The sequence below is a fragment of the Vitis riparia genome, chromosome 4 (assembly GCF_004353265.1).
Source record: "Vitis riparia cultivar Riparia Gloire de Montpellier isolate 1030 chromosome 4, EGFV_Vit.rip_1.0, whole genome shotgun sequence".
Taxonomy (NCBI): Eukaryota; Viridiplantae; Streptophyta; class Magnoliopsida; order Vitales; family Vitaceae; genus Vitis; species Vitis riparia.
The window spans coordinates 4,950,197-4,971,772 of NC_048434.1; the positions used below are offsets into that span (position 1 = coordinate 4,950,197).

At 34.0% G+C, this 21,576-nt stretch overlaps 3 protein-coding genes across 6 annotated transcripts; all 3 read left to right on the forward strand.

Annotated features, from left to right (window-relative positions):
• The first annotated feature begins 664 nt into the window (after positions 1-664).
• Positions 665-9,458, forward strand: LOC117913683 (protein OVEREXPRESSOR OF CATIONIC PEROXIDASE 3). Its single transcript, XM_034828734.1, has 4 exons — positions 665-908; positions 6,116-6,520; positions 7,522-7,857; positions 9,133-9,458. Exons 1-4 carry the CDS (start codon positions 711-713, stop codon positions 9,280-9,282), a joined length of 1,089 nt encoding a protein of 362 aa, XP_034684625.1. The 5' UTR covers positions 665-710; the 3' UTR covers positions 9,283-9,458.
• A 961-nt stretch (positions 9,459-10,419) lies between these two features.
• On the forward strand, positions 10,420-10,743 carry LOC117912734. The gene has a single exon (XM_034827423.1). The coding sequence runs from the start codon at positions 10,420-10,422 to the stop codon at positions 10,741-10,743; it is 324 nt and encodes a 107-aa protein (XP_034683314.1).
• A 4,581-nt stretch (positions 10,744-15,324) lies between these two features.
• Positions 15,325-18,446, forward strand: LOC117912138 (transcription factor HY5). 4 transcript variants are annotated; one of them, XM_034826622.1, is made up of 6 exons: positions 15,402-15,478; positions 15,603-15,693; positions 15,804-15,832; positions 16,018-16,201; positions 16,327-16,483; positions 18,020-18,446. In XM_034826622.1, coding segments are annotated over exons 2-6 (444 nt in total). In that variant the 5' UTR covers positions 15,402-15,478; positions 15,603-15,691; the 3' UTR covers positions 18,092-18,446. The 4 variants fall into 4 exon arrangements, with proteins under 4 accessions (XP_034682512.1, XP_034682513.1, XP_034682514.1 ...); XM_034826623.1 differs by having other exon boundaries at positions 15,405-15,478; positions 15,804-15,878; XM_034826624.1 differs by lacking the exon at positions 15,804-15,832 and having other exon boundaries at positions 15,405-15,478.
• The last annotated feature ends 3,130 nt before the right edge of the window (positions 18,447-21,576 follow it).

Genomic DNA, 21,576 nt, shown 5'->3' on the forward strand with positions numbered 1-21,576 from the left:
ACGAATTAAAGATGAGTTTAAAATTGAGACAGACTTCTGATTAAGGATGAGTTTGAAATTTGAAATATAAATTCATCTCGTCCTATTTGAAATTTAAATAAATTAATTAAGGATGAGTTTAAGATTTTTTTTTAAATTAAATATTAATTCAGGTATTATTTTGTTCTGTCTTACTTTAATGATATATAAAATTAATTTTATTTAATTTTTTATTTTTTATTTTTAATGTGTGTATATATATATATATATAATAGTAATAATAATAACATATTTTTTAATCAAATAAGTTAAAAGAATATCATATTTTAATTATTTATAAAATATATTTATTTTAACATAATTAAAAAATTAAGATAATTTTTAAAAAATTTTGAAAATCTTTAAAAAAAAAAAAAAAGTTAAATAGAGTGAGTATAAGAATCCATATTCTTTATCAAAGAAAATTAGTCGGAAAAATCAAATTAATCATTTTTTTCATATTTTAAAAATCAAATTAATTAAAGAGGGATCAAATTAATTAAAAAACATGTTCTTTTATTTTCATATTTGTTTTTAATTTCTATTAGATGGACATGAGCCGTTGATTCTCTTCCAAATGTTCCAATCAAACATGCATATTTTCACACACTATCTTTTTCCCCTTAAAGCCTTGGCTTCATTTCATTTCTCTGCCTCTCTACTTCTTCTTCTCACTCATCAGGTGGATAGAAATGGCGTTGGCTTCGTGGAATCTCACTTCACTGGCGTTCAAGGGTTTATTGTCAGCATCTCACGACCAACGCCTCTTCTCGGCGGCTCAACCCACACCCAATCTAATCCTGCCTCGTCACTGTTTATCTCGCTCTGTGCTCGCTTTCTCACGCCGTCGAAAATCCAACTCTCCAGTCCAGTCTTCGAAGAAAAACAAGGTAAAGATAATCTAACCAGTTTGTTTGTTTCCCGAGAAAACTTGGGGAAAAGGGAAAGTATAGACGGGGTTTCGCGTTTTCTGCTGTTTTTGTTTTTAATGAACTGCTTTTTGGGTGAGAAATTCCGGTCTAATACTATTACTCGGGTTACTGGGATTCAGTTGACGATTTTGGAAAGTTTTATTTACACTTTTCTTTATACTTAGTTTTCTCGGGCACCATTGGAAGGTGGGAAATTCTCTGTTTCGGGAAATTATGTGTTATAATTGTTTAGATTTAGGATAAACGGGGAAAGAGAAAATGGGAATTTGGAGTCTTACATTTTTCTGGTGCTTTGTTTTTCTACCAGTGCGTTTGTCGCTGATAAATGTTAGGAGAATGCAAGAAATACTTTTGGTACTCAAATTCAAAAGACCCGTTACAATTTTCATTTTCTTTTATTTTCCTGCTTTTTCTCTGCCACCGAACCAATATTAAGAAAGGGAAAAACTCTTGGACCCCATTTAGTTATCAGTATAAGGACAGCGACAAGAATGAGTTAGAGACTTGATATTATTCACTCGGATAGACAGATATATAGAGTACTGACGTGGACTGAGAATGATACAATTACAGTAAGTGATGATACAGAAAAGTTGACTCCCTGACATAGGAGAAGAAAGATCAAGTGAAATGCTGGAGAGAATTATCTGGAGGGAGACATTGCAATACATCGAAATTAGGCTACTTTCCAGGCGGTGGACTCAGCGCTAGGTTATTACACCCCCACAAGATGGAGCTTCCATCAGAGACTCCCATCTTAAATCATAGAAGAACAAAGTGTTGCTTGGGTAATGGCTTTGTCAGTGCATTGTCCAGCTGATCTTGGGTGGAAATATATGATACGTGAAGCTTTCCTTTTTCAACTTAGTCCCTTGCAAACTGATAATTGATAGATACATGCTTCATGCAAGAGTGTAAAACTGGGTGTGCATGGATACATGGCACCAACATTATCACAATGGATTTCTGATTTGACAAAGTTCACGAAGTAGTGAGCACAACACTGGCTCTGTGGTAGCCACAGCCCAATACTCGGCTTAGGTAGAAGAGCAAGATTTTTGCTTTTTTTGAGCACCGTGAAATTGAATTTCCACCAAGGAAAAAAATATAAGTTGTAATAGAAATTCAATCATCTCTATTGCCTGCTCTGTCTGCATCAGAAAAGGCATGATGCTTGTGGGGCTGATTGAGATGAAGAATTATGCATGGTGCATTGTGTGCTTAAGGTGATGAAGCAGCCTTTTGACAGCACTACAGCACTCCAATGAGTACTAGTTGGACAACACATGAACTAAGATAGCTTATTCACCAGGTTGGCAATATCAGATCTTGTAAGGGCTAAATGTTGTAGAGCATGAACCACACTTCTAAACTCAGTAGCATTAGTGGTGGGGGGATCCATCTTCAAGAACAAGAAATAGGAGGTGGAAAAAGCAGGGGCCATGTCTTTTGCACCTGTTATATTATTGCTACAAGCATGCAAATCATTCATGTATTTATGTTGTGTTAGGAATAAACCTGTGGATGTGGGGGTAGCTTCAACACCTAAGAAATAATGAAGCAAACCCAAGTCTTTGACCAAGAAATGGGTGGAGAGGGCAATGGGAAACTGTTTAATGAAGCACTAGTATTTCTTGTTACAAGAAGATCGGGACCGTACCAATAAAATAAACCAAGAAAATATTAAATGAAGAGAGATGTGTTAGAATGGGAATTTACAAACCCTTAAGGAAGAAGAAATTGTATAAGTTTTAGGGACCAAGCTTATGGGGCTTGTTTCAAGTTATAGAGAGCTTTGCAAAGAAGACATGTATGAGAGGGATTATTAGTGTTAACGAACTTAGTGGTTAGGTCATGAACACTCACTCAGAAAGAGAGCCATGTAGAAACATGTTGACATCAAGTTGATGAATTGGCCAACAACCAACCATAGGAAAGGGCAAGACACAACACAACATGAATGGTGGTGGGTTTGACAACTAGGCTAAAGGTCTCATGGTGGTCAATTCCTATGTATTGATGAAAACCCTTAGCAACTAGACGAGTTTTATAACAAGCAAGGGAATGTCAGGATTTAGCTTAATGCGGAAAACCCATATGCACCCAACAACATTTTGATTAGGGTGGGGGTAGGGGGCAAGATCCCAAGTACCATTTTGAAGGAGAACATTAATCTCTTAAAACATAGCAATGCTCCAATTTGGGTCTTTTCGAGCTTGGGAAAGATAAGTAGGCTCTAGAGTGGCAGGGAGAGGATGTTTGGTGGTAAGATTCAATTGTTTGGGCTGAAGATATTGTTTTGTGGCCTTGTCACCATGGGGTGGGTACATGTTTGGGCTTGACTGGTGGTTTGAGAAAAGCAACCCAATAGCGAGTCAATCTTAGATGAAGGAAGGTGTGAGGAAGGAGACAAGGACTCACCTTATTGAGATGCAACAACATGTGTGGCATTTGAGTGGCCTTTATCACATGAACGTGTATGCATAGGAGAGGGAACCGGTGCATGAGTGGGAAGTTGCATAGGAACCAAAAAAAATGATTTGTTTCATACATAGCATTGTAGGCATGAGAGAGCCACAGAGAAGTACTGTAGGAAGAAGTAGGAGATTTGATTGGTTTATGCTATAAGGAGATTCATGCTCAATGAATTGAACATGTTGAGGATGGAAAAATTTATTAGTGGCTAGGTCATAACAGCAATAGGCACTTTGAGAATTTGAACACCCAACAAAAACACAAGGACATGATTTTGGATCTGGCTTGTGGCGTGAGTAGGGACAAAGCCAAGGGTAGCAATGACAAAAAAATCCAAAGCTTTAGATATTGGAAGTTGGTCAAAAAGAGACTCAAAAGATGACTTGAGTTGAAGAAGTAGAATGGGTATATGGTTTATGAGGTAACAAACTACTTGAAAAGCAAATGATAAAAAAGAAAGAGGTAAAGATGCCTTGTGAAGGAGTGTAAGCCCAGTTTCAACAAAGTGGTGATGACTACATCACAAGACCTATTGTGTTACGGTGTATGAGAAGGGGTAGTGAAATGTTGAATCCCATTAGATTCAAAGGAGGATTTAAGCCCCCATATGAGAAAACAAAGACGATAGGTGTCTAGAAGAATTTTCTACGACCTTTTTGAATTCTATAAATCGTGAGAACATAGAGAATTTTTGGTGCAAGGATTAAATCAAAATATGCATTGTGTAATGATTAAAAAATAGTTCATATAATAACAAATCTATCCATGGAATTGATGGGTGAAGGACCCCATGCATTAGTACGAAGTTAATTGGGCGAGCCATAACTTTGAAGAGAGGAAATTTGAAAAGGAAGATGATGACTTTTATTACACTGACATGAATTATTTAAAAAGTTTGGAGACATTTTAGAAAGATTTGTGTTAAAATGGTGATAAATAATTTTATTGGAGGGATGCCAAGGTGGTTGTGCCAATCAATAGGAGAAGCCTTAATGCCAACCAAAGCAAGTGGAGGTTGCACAATAGTATCCCTATGATTAGGCCACTCATTGACACTGTGTTTGTTGAGATCTTGAAGAAGTTCCACCCCTGTGTTTAAATCCTTGATAACAAAGTGAGAAGGAAAAAATACAATCTTAGTTGCAGAATTTAGAAACAGAGATCAAATTTTCTGACACGTTGGGCACATAAAGAGAACTTACTCGATAGGTATAACTGGTGTGAGTAATTTTAAGACATATTTCATCTCCAATAACAATGACATCTAGCCCCTCATGGTCTTAGCAAAGACTTAAGTTATTAAGATTGGTGGTTACATGAAGAGAGGCTCCTGTGTCAACATTCAACCTGATGTGAAAGAGGTGCATGCCGTTGTATGGTATGCTATGGGTGCCAGAAGTGCAAGAGAGCGCAATTGATGACACTGTTGATTGTCCCTTTTTGTCACAGAATTGGCAAGTCGTGTTATTTTGCCAAGATTGACCATTTGGCTTGGGACAATGGTTATTCTATCGTCCATTTTTATTTTGAAAAGGCTGTCCGCAGTTGAAATTCTTTGTGTTCTTGTTGCCTTGATTTGGATGTTGCCCATGAGATTAGTTTCCATTATTGGACTGATTTCTGCCTTGGGAAGTGAGATTGACCATGATTGGAGGATTTTCAGATTGGGGCTCTTCTCTCTTGAGCAAGCTCTCATGCTCCACTAATCTATCATGGAGCTCTTCAAATGAAATAACACTGTCGTGAGCATAATCTGCTCTAACAATCACTTTGTACCCAGGACCAAGGCCTTTGAGACAGTAGAGGACTAAGTTATCTTCATTTTGTGAGGCACCAATGATGGCTAGTTCATCAAGAAGACTTTTAATGGATTGCATGCACTTAGAAATACTTTTGGTGCCACATGTGATGGAGGAGAGCTTATCCTTCAATTGCATGATCCCTGAGCACAAATGATTGGCATATAATTTTTGTAGAAGTCTAAGCTTCTTGAGAGGTCTTAGTGGAAGGCAACTGAAGGAATTAATGTTTCTTATACAGAGGCAGGAATTCCAAGGAGAAGCAACTAGTCTTGTCTCTTCCAAGATATATTGTCCAGTATTGGAGTAGATTTGTTGTCACCACAAGACAGGTATCATCTACATAACCCAGCAAGTAACTGAACAAAAGGGAATTGAACCAGGCTCTCCAAGAAGGATAATTTTCAAGGAGTGAGTTTTAATTGAAGTTGAGCAGCTGCATTAATAGATATGAAATTGGTTAGATTGTTGGTGGTTGAAACAAATGGAACGGTGACTGAATCATTTGCTGAAGTTGCTGAACGTTTTGTGGCAATGGCAAACAAGAGAACAAAAAAAACTCACACAAGCAGGTGCAAGGCTAGGCATTGGACTAGGTGCTAGACTATTAATCAGAAGCTATGAAAGAAAAGAAAGGAAAATGGAAGAGCAAAATGTGAAAAGTGACTGGAAAACGAACTACTAGTTTGAGCCTTATAATTTCCTCTCCCTCATAGTTATAAAATGTGGAGTTTTAAAATGGTATAGACTTTTCACAATCTCCATTATAATTTCTTCTGCCCAATTTCTCATCATAACTAGCAGCCTGTAGGGTTGTTTCTTTCATTTGGCTTTTACATTATAAATGGTCTTTTTTTTAACTTTTTTTGTGATGTAATTTGTTTCGTACAGAAAAGTTCGGCTCGTAATAATGCTGAGGAGGATGCTGATTTAGATGAAGATGCTTTTGAGGCACTATTTAATCAGCTTGAAGAAGATCTCAAGAGTGATAATCCATCCATAGATGACAATGATGAAGAGATAAGCGAAGAAGACCTTGCTAGGCTTGAACGTGAGTTAGAGGAGGCTCTGGGGGATGATGATGAGCTATTAGGAATGTTTAACTTGATTACAGATGAAATTGAAAGTAATATCGATGCCGAAGAGGTAGGTGCTGAAGAAGAAGAAGAAGAAGAAGAAGATAAGGAGGAGGAGGAGGATGAGGATGATGAGGATGAAGAAAGACCAGTAAAGCTCAAAAATTGGCAACTTCGAAGATTAGCTTCCGCTCTGAAAACTGGCCGCCGTAAAACTAGTGTAAGCATCTTAATCTTTTGATCTTGTGTCATGGCAGATATCTGATTGGTAAAAAGAAGATTTATGGCTTGGTTTAAACATGTGATTGGGAAAAATACCAGGTAATCTACATTTATGGAGTTGGAATTGGAAAGGCATTCTTCATTTGTTATAGAAGTGTGTGTGCATGTTCACGCATATATGAAGGGAACTTCAGCATGTGGGTGCCATAATCAATAAGTTTTCCTGATGAGATATATACCCACCTAATCTGTAACACCTTTTGAGTGTCTGAGAGAAATGAAAATATTCGCTGATCATCTAGTAAGGAGCATCAAAGCAAAATCTGTTTGTAAGTGTGATATTATCTTTGTGGGACTTGTCTAGTGGTTCCCGACCATAGGGTCTGCACTTTCATATCTCAGACTCTCCACTTGAATAACTTAAGAGGCTGCTTGGGAAACAGGAAATCTGACCAAATGAATTCAACACACCTCATGCCAAATGGCCAGCACTTTCTTTGGGAACACATTAAGTTATTACATTTCTGAGTCTTCAAAAATTTTCAGAAGCTGTTTTCTGTGAAAAGGGTGTCAACAAAGCTAAAATGGTTACTGTGTGAACAGACTAGCTGAGTGAACCAGCTGGATTGATCTTGTCTTCCCAAGCAGCCCCCAGGTTTTCCCATATAGTTAATAATCTTGGGAGATGTCTTATTGGCATAAACAGTTATAGTGCTAACTAAAGTTTATCTAGTTTTATTGACTTTGATTGCAGTGGAAAGTAGTCTATAAATTTGAAACAGTACATAAAATCTTTGGAAGAATTAGGGGAAAGAAAAGAAAAGGGAAAAATAAAAATTCTCTTTCCTTTTCTATTGGTACCCATGCATTGACATGCGCAAATGACATGGTTGCTGTTTTTTGTCCTTGTTGTGTGGACTTCTGGTCATGGCCATGAGAAAGCTATACTCTGTACCAAACCATTGTATATGCTAAGAGGAAATTATTATCTTCTTGCAGATTAAAAGTCTAGCTGCTGAGCTTTGTCTTGATAGGGCAGTTGTTCTTGAATTGCTTCGTGAACCGCCTCCAAATCTTCTGCTTATGAGTGCTGCTTTACCGGATAAACCTGTGCCAACAATCACAGTGCCTGAAACTGAACCTGTGGAAGCTGTTCCTTTGGACACTACTAGAGGAGCTGTGGAAGCTGCAGAACCTGCAGAACCTGCAGAACCTGAGGTCAAGGGGAAGGTGCCAGTGCATGTTATGCAAAGCAGATGGTCTGCCCAAAAGAGACTGAAGAAAGTGCAAGTTGAAACCCTTGAAAGAGTTTATAGAAGAACAAAGCGACCTACTGTAAGTCAAGTTCTCTCCATTGTGATTTTAAACGCGTGCATCTAAAGGAATCTGACATTCATAATACCAGGTGATATTTGCTTATTATATACTAAAACAGTTTCTGGATCAACAAAGTTAATTTAGTGCAGGGTCATGTTTACCATAGATTTTGCTGTGTTCCATAGAGTCGAGGACTTGGTAATACGTGACCTTTAGAGATTGATTGGGAGTTGGTAAAACAGATTTTGGGAGTCAAAACAAGGCACTAATGATGTTTTCAGTCTTTTGACTATTTAAGCTGTGGGTTCTGTTATCCAAAACTCTGTACAGTCGTGGATAAGAAAAAATAGCCTAGCTAAGCTGTCAGGTTGCCTAAAACACCAAACCATGTATAACTATGGATAAGAGAATTGCATAACAAGCTAAAGAAGAACACGTTGGACATGTTATCAAAAGTATCGGATTTTTTCATCTCTACCTCAATGTAGAGTGAGGATTTAATATAACATGATGGACATGGTATTTCACTTAGTTTTGAAATATTCATGTTACTAAGAAACTGATTATAGGGGGATAATGGGGAATTCATAATGACTTGGAAGCATTCCTCTCTTCCTTTGCGAGATACTTCTGTCTGGTTGGGATGTATCTGACAGTGGGTGTTTCTGGCAGATGTCAACATTTATATCCATGTTTTGGTCACACATTCTAATGTATCCTTGTTACATATGCAATGTGTCGTGAACTTTTTGTGTTGACTATGGAATTATTAAACAAATGTGTAATGTTACAATGCAACATTTAGGGTCAGGCTCACTGCTGGGTAATTCATACAAGATGGAGATACTTTCTTGTTTACCTATCAAAAAAAAATACAAGATGGAGATACCCACTTTTTTTTTGGGTGGGGGGAGAAAGAGGGTCACTTTTAAGGGTTATAAATTAATATATGTTTGTATGTTCATTAACAAAAGTTTGGAGCACACTTGAAAGTACAGTCTGAGAAATATTTCTTCTTGTATTCTGTCAAGAAAAAGGACTTTCATTCAAGAGACTATTAGAATTCCTTCTCCTAAAGAAATCCTTTTGCCTTGAGCATTTTTCATCTACACTTCCTTTAAGTGATCTCTAATTCCATGATTCCTGACCTTGGTGAGTTTAATTTCTTATTGGCTGGTGAACAATGTAGCATTGCTGTTTGCTGTTTTACATAGAAAAGCTTGTTTGCTGGGAGACCTCCATTTTATGACATTAATATTTCTCATACTATATTTGCATTAACAAACGATGCAGAATGCAATGATTAGCAGCATTGTGCACGTGACAAACCTACCCAGAAAAAGAGTTGTGAAATGGTTCGAAGATAAGCGCACTGAAGATGGTGTTCCTGAGCATCGCCTCCCATTCCAACGGTCCACTTCTGAAACTGTCTTTTCCCCTTGAGACAATCTGTAAAGGCATGTATTTAGATATGATTTCATAATAGCATCTTATAAAGTATTTTATACATGTCCCATGTTCCTTTTTTAGTTTTGTAAGACCACCCACAGCTTGGCTTACCCCAAGAAGAAATTCTAAATTACATGAAATAAGTAAAGCTCCAAACCAAATCTACTTCAGATATTAAGTCTGCAGCAGTTGTTCCCAAGATATCCTCAATCATAAACTCACTTTACTTCCTACTGAAGGTATCCTCTACTACCTTGTAGAGGTTAAAACTTGATCAGTACTAGCATGTAGTTGGCTGTGGTGCCAAGTTTTGGTGTGTTGGTACTTGGTAGGTGCCCAATACAAAAGGGTTGATAAATTTTTTCATCATATGTGATCAAAGGATTGGTTCTCCAAGACTAGGGCCACGATGGTCTTGATTGGTTGCAAAACTGAAGAGATGGGTTTAGAACCGAGTTCAAAAGAGGAAGAAAATGGAGGTGGTTTGTTTTTGGGTCCTCCTGTATGTGACTCTTGAGGGATACTCTGCATCTTATAAGAGAACCAACAGTTTTCACAACATTGTCAAAACTGCTAGTAGCAGCTCCAAGTAATTTTGGGGAGATTTAGTGTTGCCCAAGCCAGTCTATTTTAAAAATCAATGACTATAGCATCTTCTCCATCTTGACATATTCATAAAAATCTTGAAAGCAATTGACTATTTCCTTGTCAGTACTACTGATGACTTTACTTCTTTCTTTTCTCAATAGTTGTTTAGAATAAGACATTTCAGATTTCATCAAGGTTCATATTTGACATTTACAATATCCAGCAACAAAAACAGTCTTTGACCATGACTAGAGCCCTTTTTAAGGAGGAAGTCCCAGTGGCTGCAACTGACAAAAGACAAGACAGACAAAAAATACACAAGTTAAAAGTTATAATATTGCTGTGGAGGACCCCAATATGAACCACTTTCAGATACACAAATGACAAAAAGAAGTTCCTCTTCATGGATTCCATCGTATGACATCTAGCCCTCTTTTCCTCCCCATTTTCTCCTCTCTTCCTATCAGTATATATATGTGTATGTATTTCTAGACAACAAACACTTGGGATCCACTTCAATAGAGAGACAAAAGAGAAGAGGCCATGGCTACTCTACAAAGGTCTGCAGTTTCATTTAGGAGGCAAGGTTCATCAGGCTCGGTATGGGAAGACAAGTTCTCATCTGGAAACATGCATAATATGATGCAAAAGCAAGGGAATGCAGACCAGAGAGAGCTAAGGCCATGCCAAAGTGTCGTTCGACCCAGTCGTTCAACCATGGCTCCTTCCATTTGTCCTCGCAGTTTATCAACTCCAGCCGGCAAGCCAGCTTCCCACAAGGCATTCGGGTTTGGTTTTCTTGGTGTTTTCAGGAGACCAATACCCAGGCAGAGGCATACATCTGGAAACGATGCACATCAGCTCTGAGACATATTTTCAGGCCATAGTTTGAGTTCTTGGCCATTCAGGGATCAGGATCAATTTTCTTCATGTTCTTCACTTCTCTTCTTCTTTCATCTGAAATGTGTCTTTCTTGACTATAATTGCTATTTGTTGACAATCTGTTTTAGTATATCAGACTTGAATTCCTAATAATTTTATCAGAAGCAAACATATATGTCTATGTTTTCCCCACTTCTCTTCATCTTCATGTCTTTTTTGGTATTCTTCTAAGCATAGAAATGTTTTTGTTTCTTTCAAAGCATTACTAATAACCCAATCACCCTTAGAAATCTGTAGATTAAAATTGATTTAGAATAACTTTTTTTTTGTGAATTTTCTTATTGAATAAATGAATTTCAAATCAAGTGAAACCTAGAGTACATTTGACAGTGATTTTAATAAACACTTTTAATATTTTTAACACTTTAAAATTTTTATCATTCAAATATTAAAAATATTAGAAATATTTTTTATAATCACTACCAAACACACTCTTAGAGTTCGTTTGGTAATGATTATAGAAAGTGTTTTTAATATTTTTAATATTTGAAAATTTTTATCATTCAAATGTTAAAAATATTAGAAATGTTTTTTATAATAACTTTCAAATGCACCCTTATAGTGTTTTTGACAATGATTTTGAGATGTGTTTCTAGCCTTTTTAATGCTTGAAAAATAAATATTTTCAAGTGTTAGAAAGACTAAAAACACTTTTCAAAATCACTGTTAAACGCACTCTTAGAGTGCATTTGGAAGTAATTTTAGAAAATGTTTCCAACATTTCTAACACTTAAATGATAAAAAATTTCAAGTATTAGAAAGCTTAAAAGTATTTCTTAGAATCACTATTAAACATGCTCTTAATATATTAGATTTATTAATGAGTTTATAATTTTTAAAAATTAATTTGAAACTCAATCAATACAAAAAAAAAGAAAAAAGAAATATATTAAAACAATGAGTTTACACTTAGAATTATAATTTTCATGAATCTATTAATTTTTTAAGAGTAATTTGAAATTTAAAAAATTATCAAATTAAATAAAGGTTGATTCAAAATTAGTCCAAAATGTTTTGTCTATAATTAAATACTAAATGTGTTGATATAATAAAATAAATCTTACTTATTTAAATATTTAAAAATAAATAAATTTTGCTTATTTTAAAACTATTTTGAATAAAATTTTATTAACTGCTATTATTTTTAAATTTTTATTATTATTTATTTTTAACAAAAAAATCAAATATGATTTTATAAACATGCCAATATCCATACTTTATAATATATACCAAAACACTAACAGTTTTGTTTTTGTTAAAAATCTAATTTATGATTTTATTATAATGTTAATATTCATATTCTATTAAAACTAGTTATTTTCAAATTCATTTTTAATTATAAAACTATTTTTTTAATAAGACTTAAATTAAATTTCATTAATATTATAGAAATTAAATTTATAATTTTTTTTTTTTACTGAATCAAAATAAAAAATTTATTGTTAAAAATAAAAAAATTGATTTATCCAAACTATGAATTTTCATTATTGAAAAACTTGATATTTTTCATAAAAATAAAAAATCTTTTCTTTTATTGAGTTATGAAGGCTTTATTGATTTGGACATGTCTAGTTGGTTGGTGACAAATAAAATAAAATAAAAATAAAAGAATTATAATTTATCTGTTATGTAGAAAAAACCAAGGCCATTTATTTTTCTTGGCACGGAAACAAATAGAAAGAGTCATCACTCATCAGATGAATACAGATTCCTAGTATACAAGATAGAGACTATACAAAGATTTTTTGCTTTTGGTTTGGGAGCACAATAGATAATTTACTTATCACTTAAATTAAGTCATTAAATTACTTTAAATTATTAAATTGATTTATTAAACATCCACTTAATTTTGAAATAATCCGATAGTATAACTTAAAAATGATGCAAATTTTAGTAGATTTAGATTAGGAATATGCATCATAATCGTATTAATTTATCTAATCTATTTAACTTATAATTAGTTTAACTCATGTAATTGATATAATAAATAGCATGTATTTGGGTTTAATTACTTAACTTATCTAACTTATTTGACTTGTTTACTTATTTGTATTAAAATGACTTATTTATGATCCAGTTTTTTTTAACATATATAAATTTATTAATTTTATATATTAAAATTTATAAAAAATAAAATAAAATACTTTCTAATTATGAGTATTATATAATTAATTAATAAATAAATAAGTATACGTTTAGGGCACTTCTTGTTTTTTTGCTTTTAAAATTAGAAAATTTTATTTTGTAAAAAAAAATATATAAATTTTTTTTATTTAAAAATTATTTTCAAAAAAATCTAAAATTTGAGATAATGAAAAAATTTAATACTTAAATTTTTTTCAAATAATTTTTAAAACAATTACTTTTTTATCTTATATAAAAATTACTATAAATTAATAATAATTTTTATATAAAATACAAAAAAAACTCTAAGAAGCTTATATTCAAAATGTAATGGTTCTTAAAAATTGATTAAAAATATGAGATATTCAAAATTTATTACCACCTAAAATTTTAAAAATTTTCAAAGTAGTTTTCAAAGACATGAAATAAATTTATGATTTTTATATAAGAGTTTCTATTTTTTATATAGAAATTTCTATTTTTAAAAATAGAAAACAAAAAGTATATCAAAGCCTAAAGTAAATAGTCACATATTTCATTATAAAATTTTTATAATTAAAATATTAAACACAATTATAAATACATATAATATTAAAATTTTAAATTTATTTTCCATGACATAAATATATTACAATTAAAATTAAATAATCAAATTCATGACGATTTAAAAAAAAAAAAACTTCGAATTTTGAAAACAATTAAGGTTAATCAACCACAATTAGGGTTTGATATTGCTTGGTTAGCCTTATGGAAATAAAGTCCCAACCAATCATCGGCTAGTAAACCATGACCTTAGTGTCGGCATGATCACTTTGTCTTAGTTATAACCATTGGCTGGTTAGAATTGCTCATGTGCTTGCCAACAAATAATTGAGAATGTATCCTTGTAATGGAATATGTCGATGTTTGATATTTCCCTTCGATGTCAACTTCAAAGGTAGAAGCTCCACAGAAGTTGTCAAAACAAGATGGCTTTTCCTACCACATCTGTGCTAGCAGCTAGTAATATACCGTACCATGGTGTGTGTGACAAATTATGTTAAGCACTAGTACCTCTAAGTCTTGATGATGACTAAGGCAACCTCTAGCTATGTTATTATTATTATTTTTTAATATTTTTATAATCAAATCAATAATTGAATTGAAAAAATTATCAATTCACGGTTCACTAATTGGACTACGCAATTGAACTGATGACGACTACATGCGGGGGGTTGCTTACCGTCGAGAAGTGACGTTCGATCAATGGTAGTAGCTCGATGCCAACGAAAGTGGGCAGCTGGAGTTAGGTCGACTGCACAGGGGTTGTGTGTGTGGGGAAGAGAAAATGAGTTTTTATATTGAATTGTCTGATTCAGAGGGAATTGGTTGATTCATCGGTTCATTTAATCTAATTTTGGTTCAACCACTTTCTAACCCAATTCATATGATCGAACAGGAACATGATCGATTGATCTGATCGATCCGATCCGATTTTTAAAATCATGATTGTCTGACCAGTTCATCAAATCCGATTTCGATTCAATCATTTTTTTGACTTAATTCATCGGACTAGATAGGAATCATGACCAATCAACCCAATCGATCCAATTTTTAAAATCATGATATTTTTAGGTCTCATATTCATAAGGTAGACTACTCGTGTTTGAATATACAGGCTTAGGCACTTCATCTCAAGGCTTATATGTAAAACGGGGTATGATTAGACAGGGCATATCACATGGAAAACAGAGCGTAATTAGATAAAAATATTTGATGAACATATTGTACTCAAATTTCCATTTGTAGCCAAAAACATTTGGCCACACAAATAGACCTCATGAAGATATTTTACAGCAATAAATATGATTTGATTCTTAATATTAAAAAAAATATTATTTTCTTGGGCCTATAAAAAAAAATCATTTGATTCCCATTAGCCAGTACTAAGTTGTTTTACCTAATTTAAATGTGGCTCCAAAACTTTGGAACTCCACCAATTGAGGGACCAAATGACCCATTCAACCCTATCCAAAACAAGTGGCAATCCCCAAAATTTTAGGGTATTTTTGTAATTTTAAATTTTTGTCCCCAAAAATCAAGAAACTGAGCACTTTCACGCAGTAGCCAGCACACGTCCTGGTCCCTATTCATTGCATTCCCCGTTACTCTACCTGATTCCCATCCGTTCGATTTATTTCTGATCCGACGGTTTCTGGATCTACACGATTCCATCTCACCGATCTTTGATTGAATTCACTTCTCATGGCTCATAGCCCTCCACGCTCACTTCTCGTTCACCGTGCGATCCAAAATGATCCAACGGGTTGTGACAGCTCTAGCCCTTCTCCCACGGGCCACTGTGCTTACTCTGAGTCAGATTAATATCCCGCCCTTTTCCACTTTCTCGCTCCAGCAACCAGAGACTTCTTTTCTCACCCTTGTTTGGTTGCCGAGAAAATGCAGGAACAAGCTACGAGTTCTCTTGCGGCCAGCTCTTTACCTTCTAGTAGCGAGAGATCTTCTAGTTCTGCTCTTCAAGCCGAAGTAAAGGAAGGTGCTATTTTCTCATTCGCTTCCCTCCCCCCCTTTTTTTTTCTCTTTTCTAAAATATTTTTCAGTTGTTGGGGTGATACCGTTATCTAAATTAATTCGATATTTGGTTTCTGAGAACATGAAAGAAGAAAATGGGAGGAAGTTTGAGGCCTTTTTATTTTGTTCGTTCCGAAGTAAGCGAACTAGTAGTTTCTCGAATTCCATATGATGAAACATGTAAGACACTGGATTCAATTTCTTTTATTTTTCTCAGGCACCGAACGAAGGCCATTAAATTAGTATTCACAGATTTCAGATTAATTCATCTGCGTAGGGTTTGTTTTCAGGAATTCGTATCCAGCTACTATCTTTCTGGGTAATTTATAAAACATTGGGAACTTCCCACCCGGGTTTTGTAGAATGTGAGGTTTTCTCACTTAGATTCCTTTATTTCCTGAGAGAACCTTATTCCTGAGAAAATTCTCGAGATTAACGCCATTCTTCTGTTACATTGCTCTTCTCCGAACTGGGTTTTATATCATTTTTTTTAAATCCATTTAGGAATGGAGAGTGACGAGGAGATCAGAAGAGTGCCAGAGATGGGCAGTGGGGACCCGGCGGGCCCATCAGCCTCCGGACGAGAGGCAGCTTTAGCGGCCGGTCCCGACCGGGTTCAGGCCTCAGGCGATGGTCAGAGAAAAAGAGGAAGAAGCCCGGCTGACAAAGAGAACAAGCGGTTAAAGAGGTGAGCCGAACCGGTTCTCTTTCTTATTAATATGACTATTTTGCCCTTTTGGATTTTGGTGTGGGGCTAGCCACATGTTAAGTGAATATGGTGGTTTGTTGTGTCCAAAATTGGAACAAAAAAAGGTTGTTGAGGAACAGAGTGTCAGCACAGCAAGCAAGGGAAAGGAAGAAAGCATACTTGAATGAGCTAGAGGTGAGGGTCAAAGACTTGGAGAGGAAGAACTCTGAGCTTGAAGAGAGGCTCTCCACCTTGCAAAATGAGAATCAGATGCTCAGACATGTATGTCCACTCTCCATCATTATCATCATCATCATCATCAAGCATATAATCATCATCATCATCAAGGGTATTTTGGGTATTTAAATCATAATGCCATTCTTATAGGGTGGGTTGCCAAATCCCATGCACCCACATGACTTCAACAAGAAATCCATGCTTTAGAGTGTTCATTTTGTGACAGAAATGACTAATAATTGGTCATGGTCATTATAAAATGGATGTCCTTTGGAAGGGCATCTCGAGTATTTTTTAAAATTTTCCAACTATGCATTGAAATAACAAACCCTTTCCACCACATACTTAGAAATGAAATCTATTGGAGGGTTGATTTTGGGACAGAATTGCCTATCATCATCACATATGATTGGTGATGGCCATGGCCCCTGGTCGTGGAGCATATGGTTTTATCATTGTCATGGGAGCAAGGAGGACAAGCCATAAGCTTATCATTAATGGGGCGCTTGAGTGACCCCACATGAATATAGCTTCATTACTAGTATTTATTTTGGTAGATATAAAAATTTGTGCATGTGTACATGCAGAATAAATCAATTTTGCACCAAGTGTACCACATGCCATGATATGTTGGTGTTTTGTCAGTCGTCACTGGTCAGTATGTTGCTATAGGCATTGCCCATCAATATTATCAGCCAGAAAATGATAAAACAAGGCGCGCAGAATGTGTTGCTGTAATTTTTTTCTGAGATTAATTTTTCCTTGCTTTGATAGTTTATTTGGAGTATAGGATTTCTAGTGCATGGGAAATTTTCTATTATCATCGCTTTATATTGGACATCATATGTTTGAAATTTCATCAAATACTTCCTTTATTTTAAATCTAAAGAGAGGTGAATAGTGACTAGGTGTATTTCACTCAAACTTGAGGGGGATGAATGAAATTAACCCTAATTTAAATGATTTTTAGTAAGTTTGGCTTCGTTTAACTAGGCTGACAAACATTATTTGAAGTTTCTTTGGGGGTTCCTAGGTGGTGGCAGCTTAAGGGTGAGACTTAGCCAGTTAGCCCAAGGCCAAGTCCAATTGGGCCTCGACTAAGAAACTTGGAATCCATGCCTGCACTCAGGTTTCAAAATCCTAGGTTCAAGTTGAAGTTGTTGCTTAGGTGGACTGTGGATTGTTGCGCATCCATACTTGGAAGGCAGGCTTGGGGTGGTGGGTCTAATATTTAGGTTAGCTTTTGGTTTTTGCCCTAGTCATTAGCCTGGATTGATAATTTGTGCCATATTAGGCTTGGATTGTTGCTTTGCTGATGAAGTGCTTGCAATTCAATTGCTACGAGTGAGGATGAGCTTGTTCCTCCTCTAATCTGGGGTTAGAGTTTCTGCAACTAGTCTAGAGAAATTGTAGTTCATAACTAGAGAATGCATTTCTAGGTAGTTAATTGTGGATCTTCTAAATGGCTAAGACGGGTTTTGCCTGCTAATGGCATTGTTTATGAAAATTTGCTCTTCTATTGTAGCTGAACTTTTATTGAATATTTATGACAAACAATTTTATTTATTTTTTTTTTTTCAGATATTGAAGAACACCACAGCAAGCAGGAGAGGAGGAAGTAGTAATAATTCAAACGCAGATGGGTCTTTGTGAGAGAAAGAGAGAGAGAGAGAGAGAGAGAGAGAGAGAGAAGGGTGGGAGATTGTGCCTTTTCTAGTTTATAAATTTAAACATGAAATGGCACCAAAAGTAGAACCTTGAAAAACGCTTAAATCTTGAATAATTATTTTCCTTACAGCCTCCTCTTTTGCTCCCTTCCTTCTTATCATCCATTTCATGTTCCGCGGAGGAGTAACAGGCCATGGGCAGGTGCAATCTGATAGTGGTAGGGGTCGGTCCTACATAAAGAGGGCTTCTATTTAGGTGGTGGAATGTACGTCTAAAAAAATAGAAAAAATCATAACATGTTGTGTAAAGGCAGTTATCTTATTTGGCTTGATTTTGTGGATGGTGTTAGAATAGAGAGAAATGGATGCAAGCCATCTTAATTCTTAATCCATGTAATCAATCAATCAGACGAGTTTAGCGGACTTGATCCACTGAAAATGGAATGAGTTTGGTTTTTTGTTGACCACAAAAAGTTACTGAACCCGGCCAGCTGGTGTCCATAGAAATAGTTGTTCATTATTGGCTTAGAATGGAAGGCAAAATTCATTATGGTAAGGAGTTACTTCTCTAACTTGCAATAATAAACATATAGATGTTGCAGCAAAGTAAGAAATAATAATGACTCCCTCTCCCTACTATTCACATTGAATTGGCTTCTTCCTCAAGACTTCATGACTCAATTTTATTTATTTTTCAATTGTTTTTTATATGTCGAAGCCAATTTAACCAAAGTCCTAAATGATACAAAGAATAACGGAGGCCTAAATTATGGTACAAAGTTGATAAAGAAAAGCAAAATTTGACTAATGAAGGAGTCAAACGAATTTGAACTTTAAAAAATTGATTTCACTTAATATGGTTGATCGATCATTAAAATTGTATTAAATTGATTTATTAAATGCTTGTAGGAGTGAATATTTATTTTAAAATTTTATTTATGAGAGAATGAGATTCGATGTGCAGCAGATGAAGGGGTAGGCTTGATGATTGGTAAGAATGTTTAAATACACAAATTTACCATCTCATTAAATATTTTCTTAGGGTTTGAATGAATATGAGATCGTTTCCAAGTGGAGGAATGGTGGTGGAGGAATTTGGGATGGATCACCCTTTTTTAACCATTATTTAGATCAATTTTTATTGTAAAAAATAAATAAATAAAAAGAGTTGAAGGGATGAAGATATGTTGAGATATAACTTTCTTAATCTTGATGATGGATCTCCCAGATGATGGTTCTTAGAATTAACTCGTGATGTGAGATGTTGAATGTTATAAAAAGGTTTAGCTCATCTTTACTAAGCATCAATTGATTTTCAAATAAGATGATCAAAACCCAATTAAAGATGACATATTAAAAAATTTATTATTCCATCTAATTTTATTTTTTTAAAATAAATATAATTTATTTATAAATTAATATTATAATTATTTATTTATTTATTATGATAAATAAATTCTTTTTAGTTTACATATTAAAAGGGAGAAAAATAAAAAATAAAAAGTTAAATTCAATTAAATTATTTTTTACTTGTTTATATTTATAATAAGGGATGGGATAAAATGTCCCGAATTTGTCCCAAACCCGACCTAAGTCAGAAAAAATAAAGTTTTTAACATTTTTAAGCTTCTCCAAGTCCTATTTACATGACGAATATTAAAAAAAAAAACCGACCTTTCATTATCATTGATCACTAAGTGTGTCCAATTAAATTTAAAGACAACGGCTGGATTACTACTACATATAAAAAAAATAAATAAAAATTGAAGGTTTGGTGATGAACAATCTGATTCAAATAATATTTTGATGGCATGTCCTACCAGCCAGTAATCATAAATGAATCTTTTAAGCACATTTTCAAAGAGGTATACCCAACACAATGGACACTCAACCTAACGACTTCCTCATGTCTTCCTTTTTTAAATTCCTCACGCTCTTTCTTAACTACTATTGCCATTTGGGACACCTCCCTTTCAGGATGTGACAAATTCATGCCACCCCCCACGACCGACACTCTCCTTATAAAAATTTAAAAAGTAAATTCAATATTTTGATTATTTTGTGGTTATTTGTAAGCGTATTAACTTAATTTAAGTTATTAAATAAATTCAATATATTTGATAAAATAACTTAAAATCAAAATAATTTTTGAAATAATAAAAATAATTAATTTCATATCCTCTTTTTATCTTTTTTTTAATTATCCTTTCGTAATTAACTTAAATCATTAAATAATAAATATTAAATTTTACAAATCATCACCTATATTAAACTTAATGTATAAAACAAATCTGCTAAATATAATTATCAGGTTTTGGTTATATTATGTTAATAAAATATAAAAATAAGAAAGTGAATTCCGTATTTCTAGTCAAAGTAGATACAAAAATGATTATTGTGATTATTTAAAAAAAAAATGATAACCTTCAAAATGTTTTGCTTTTAAAATCTTACTAGATTGTTTATTGTAACACTTAAATAGAACTAAATAACACTTAAATAGAATTAAATTATAATTGGAGTTTACTTAAATAAAAATAAATTTTAAGGCATAAATTAAAAAATAAGTGCTTTTAATATTAATAATTATAAAGAAAAAAAAAAAAGGATATTATAGATTTTACCCTTTTTTTTTGTATATATTAAAATTTTGTCCCTAATCAAAACGTAATTCTAATTTACCAAAAAAAAAAAAAATCGAAATCATTAATTTAGGGTAAAACAGGCAAAAACTGAGCACCGACAGCCACTCCAGTTGTCGGAAAAAGGTGACCGGCAAAACCCGGTACCTTCCAGTACAGCCTGTAAAACGGCCAACTACGCTTTCAAATATGAGGGAATACACCTTGCTGAAAGGGACGGGCTTCGTGTTGTACGTGGCTCCATGTTATTGGTTCTAGTAAGGAGACGGTGAAGAATCCGCAGCGTTTTTATTGAACTACCAATCCAATCTTGACACGTCAGAAATTGTACGTTGGAAGTGAAAAAGAGAGACGAGACTTGTTAACGTGGCTCGAGTTTAATGAGTTCCAGGTCAGCTTGAGCCGGTTGGGCTGACTCAGTGTCTCCAAAATTCCGTTTTTGGTAATTTCCTTCCCAAATATAATTTTTAGTAAGTATTATTAGATATTTTGAGGAGATTGAATGAACAAGACTATTAGATACTGTAATAGCAAGTGGATTTTTTACAACAATTTAAAATTTTTTATATTTAGAAATAAAAATATAATTATAAATCCACATTGTTTTTAATTTTTTTCACCTAGTAAATTCTTAAAAAATGATTTTAAAAAGTGTATAAAAAATAAATTATTAAAATTTAAAATTACTAAAAACGATCTTAAAAATATAGAAAAAAATAATTTAAAAAATAAAAAAGGAAACTGTTATCTTTCTTCTTGTGTGGTGCCGAGATTTTAACTAATTTTGGGTTGATGAATATTTTATTTTCGGATAAATGTCTTAAAATTA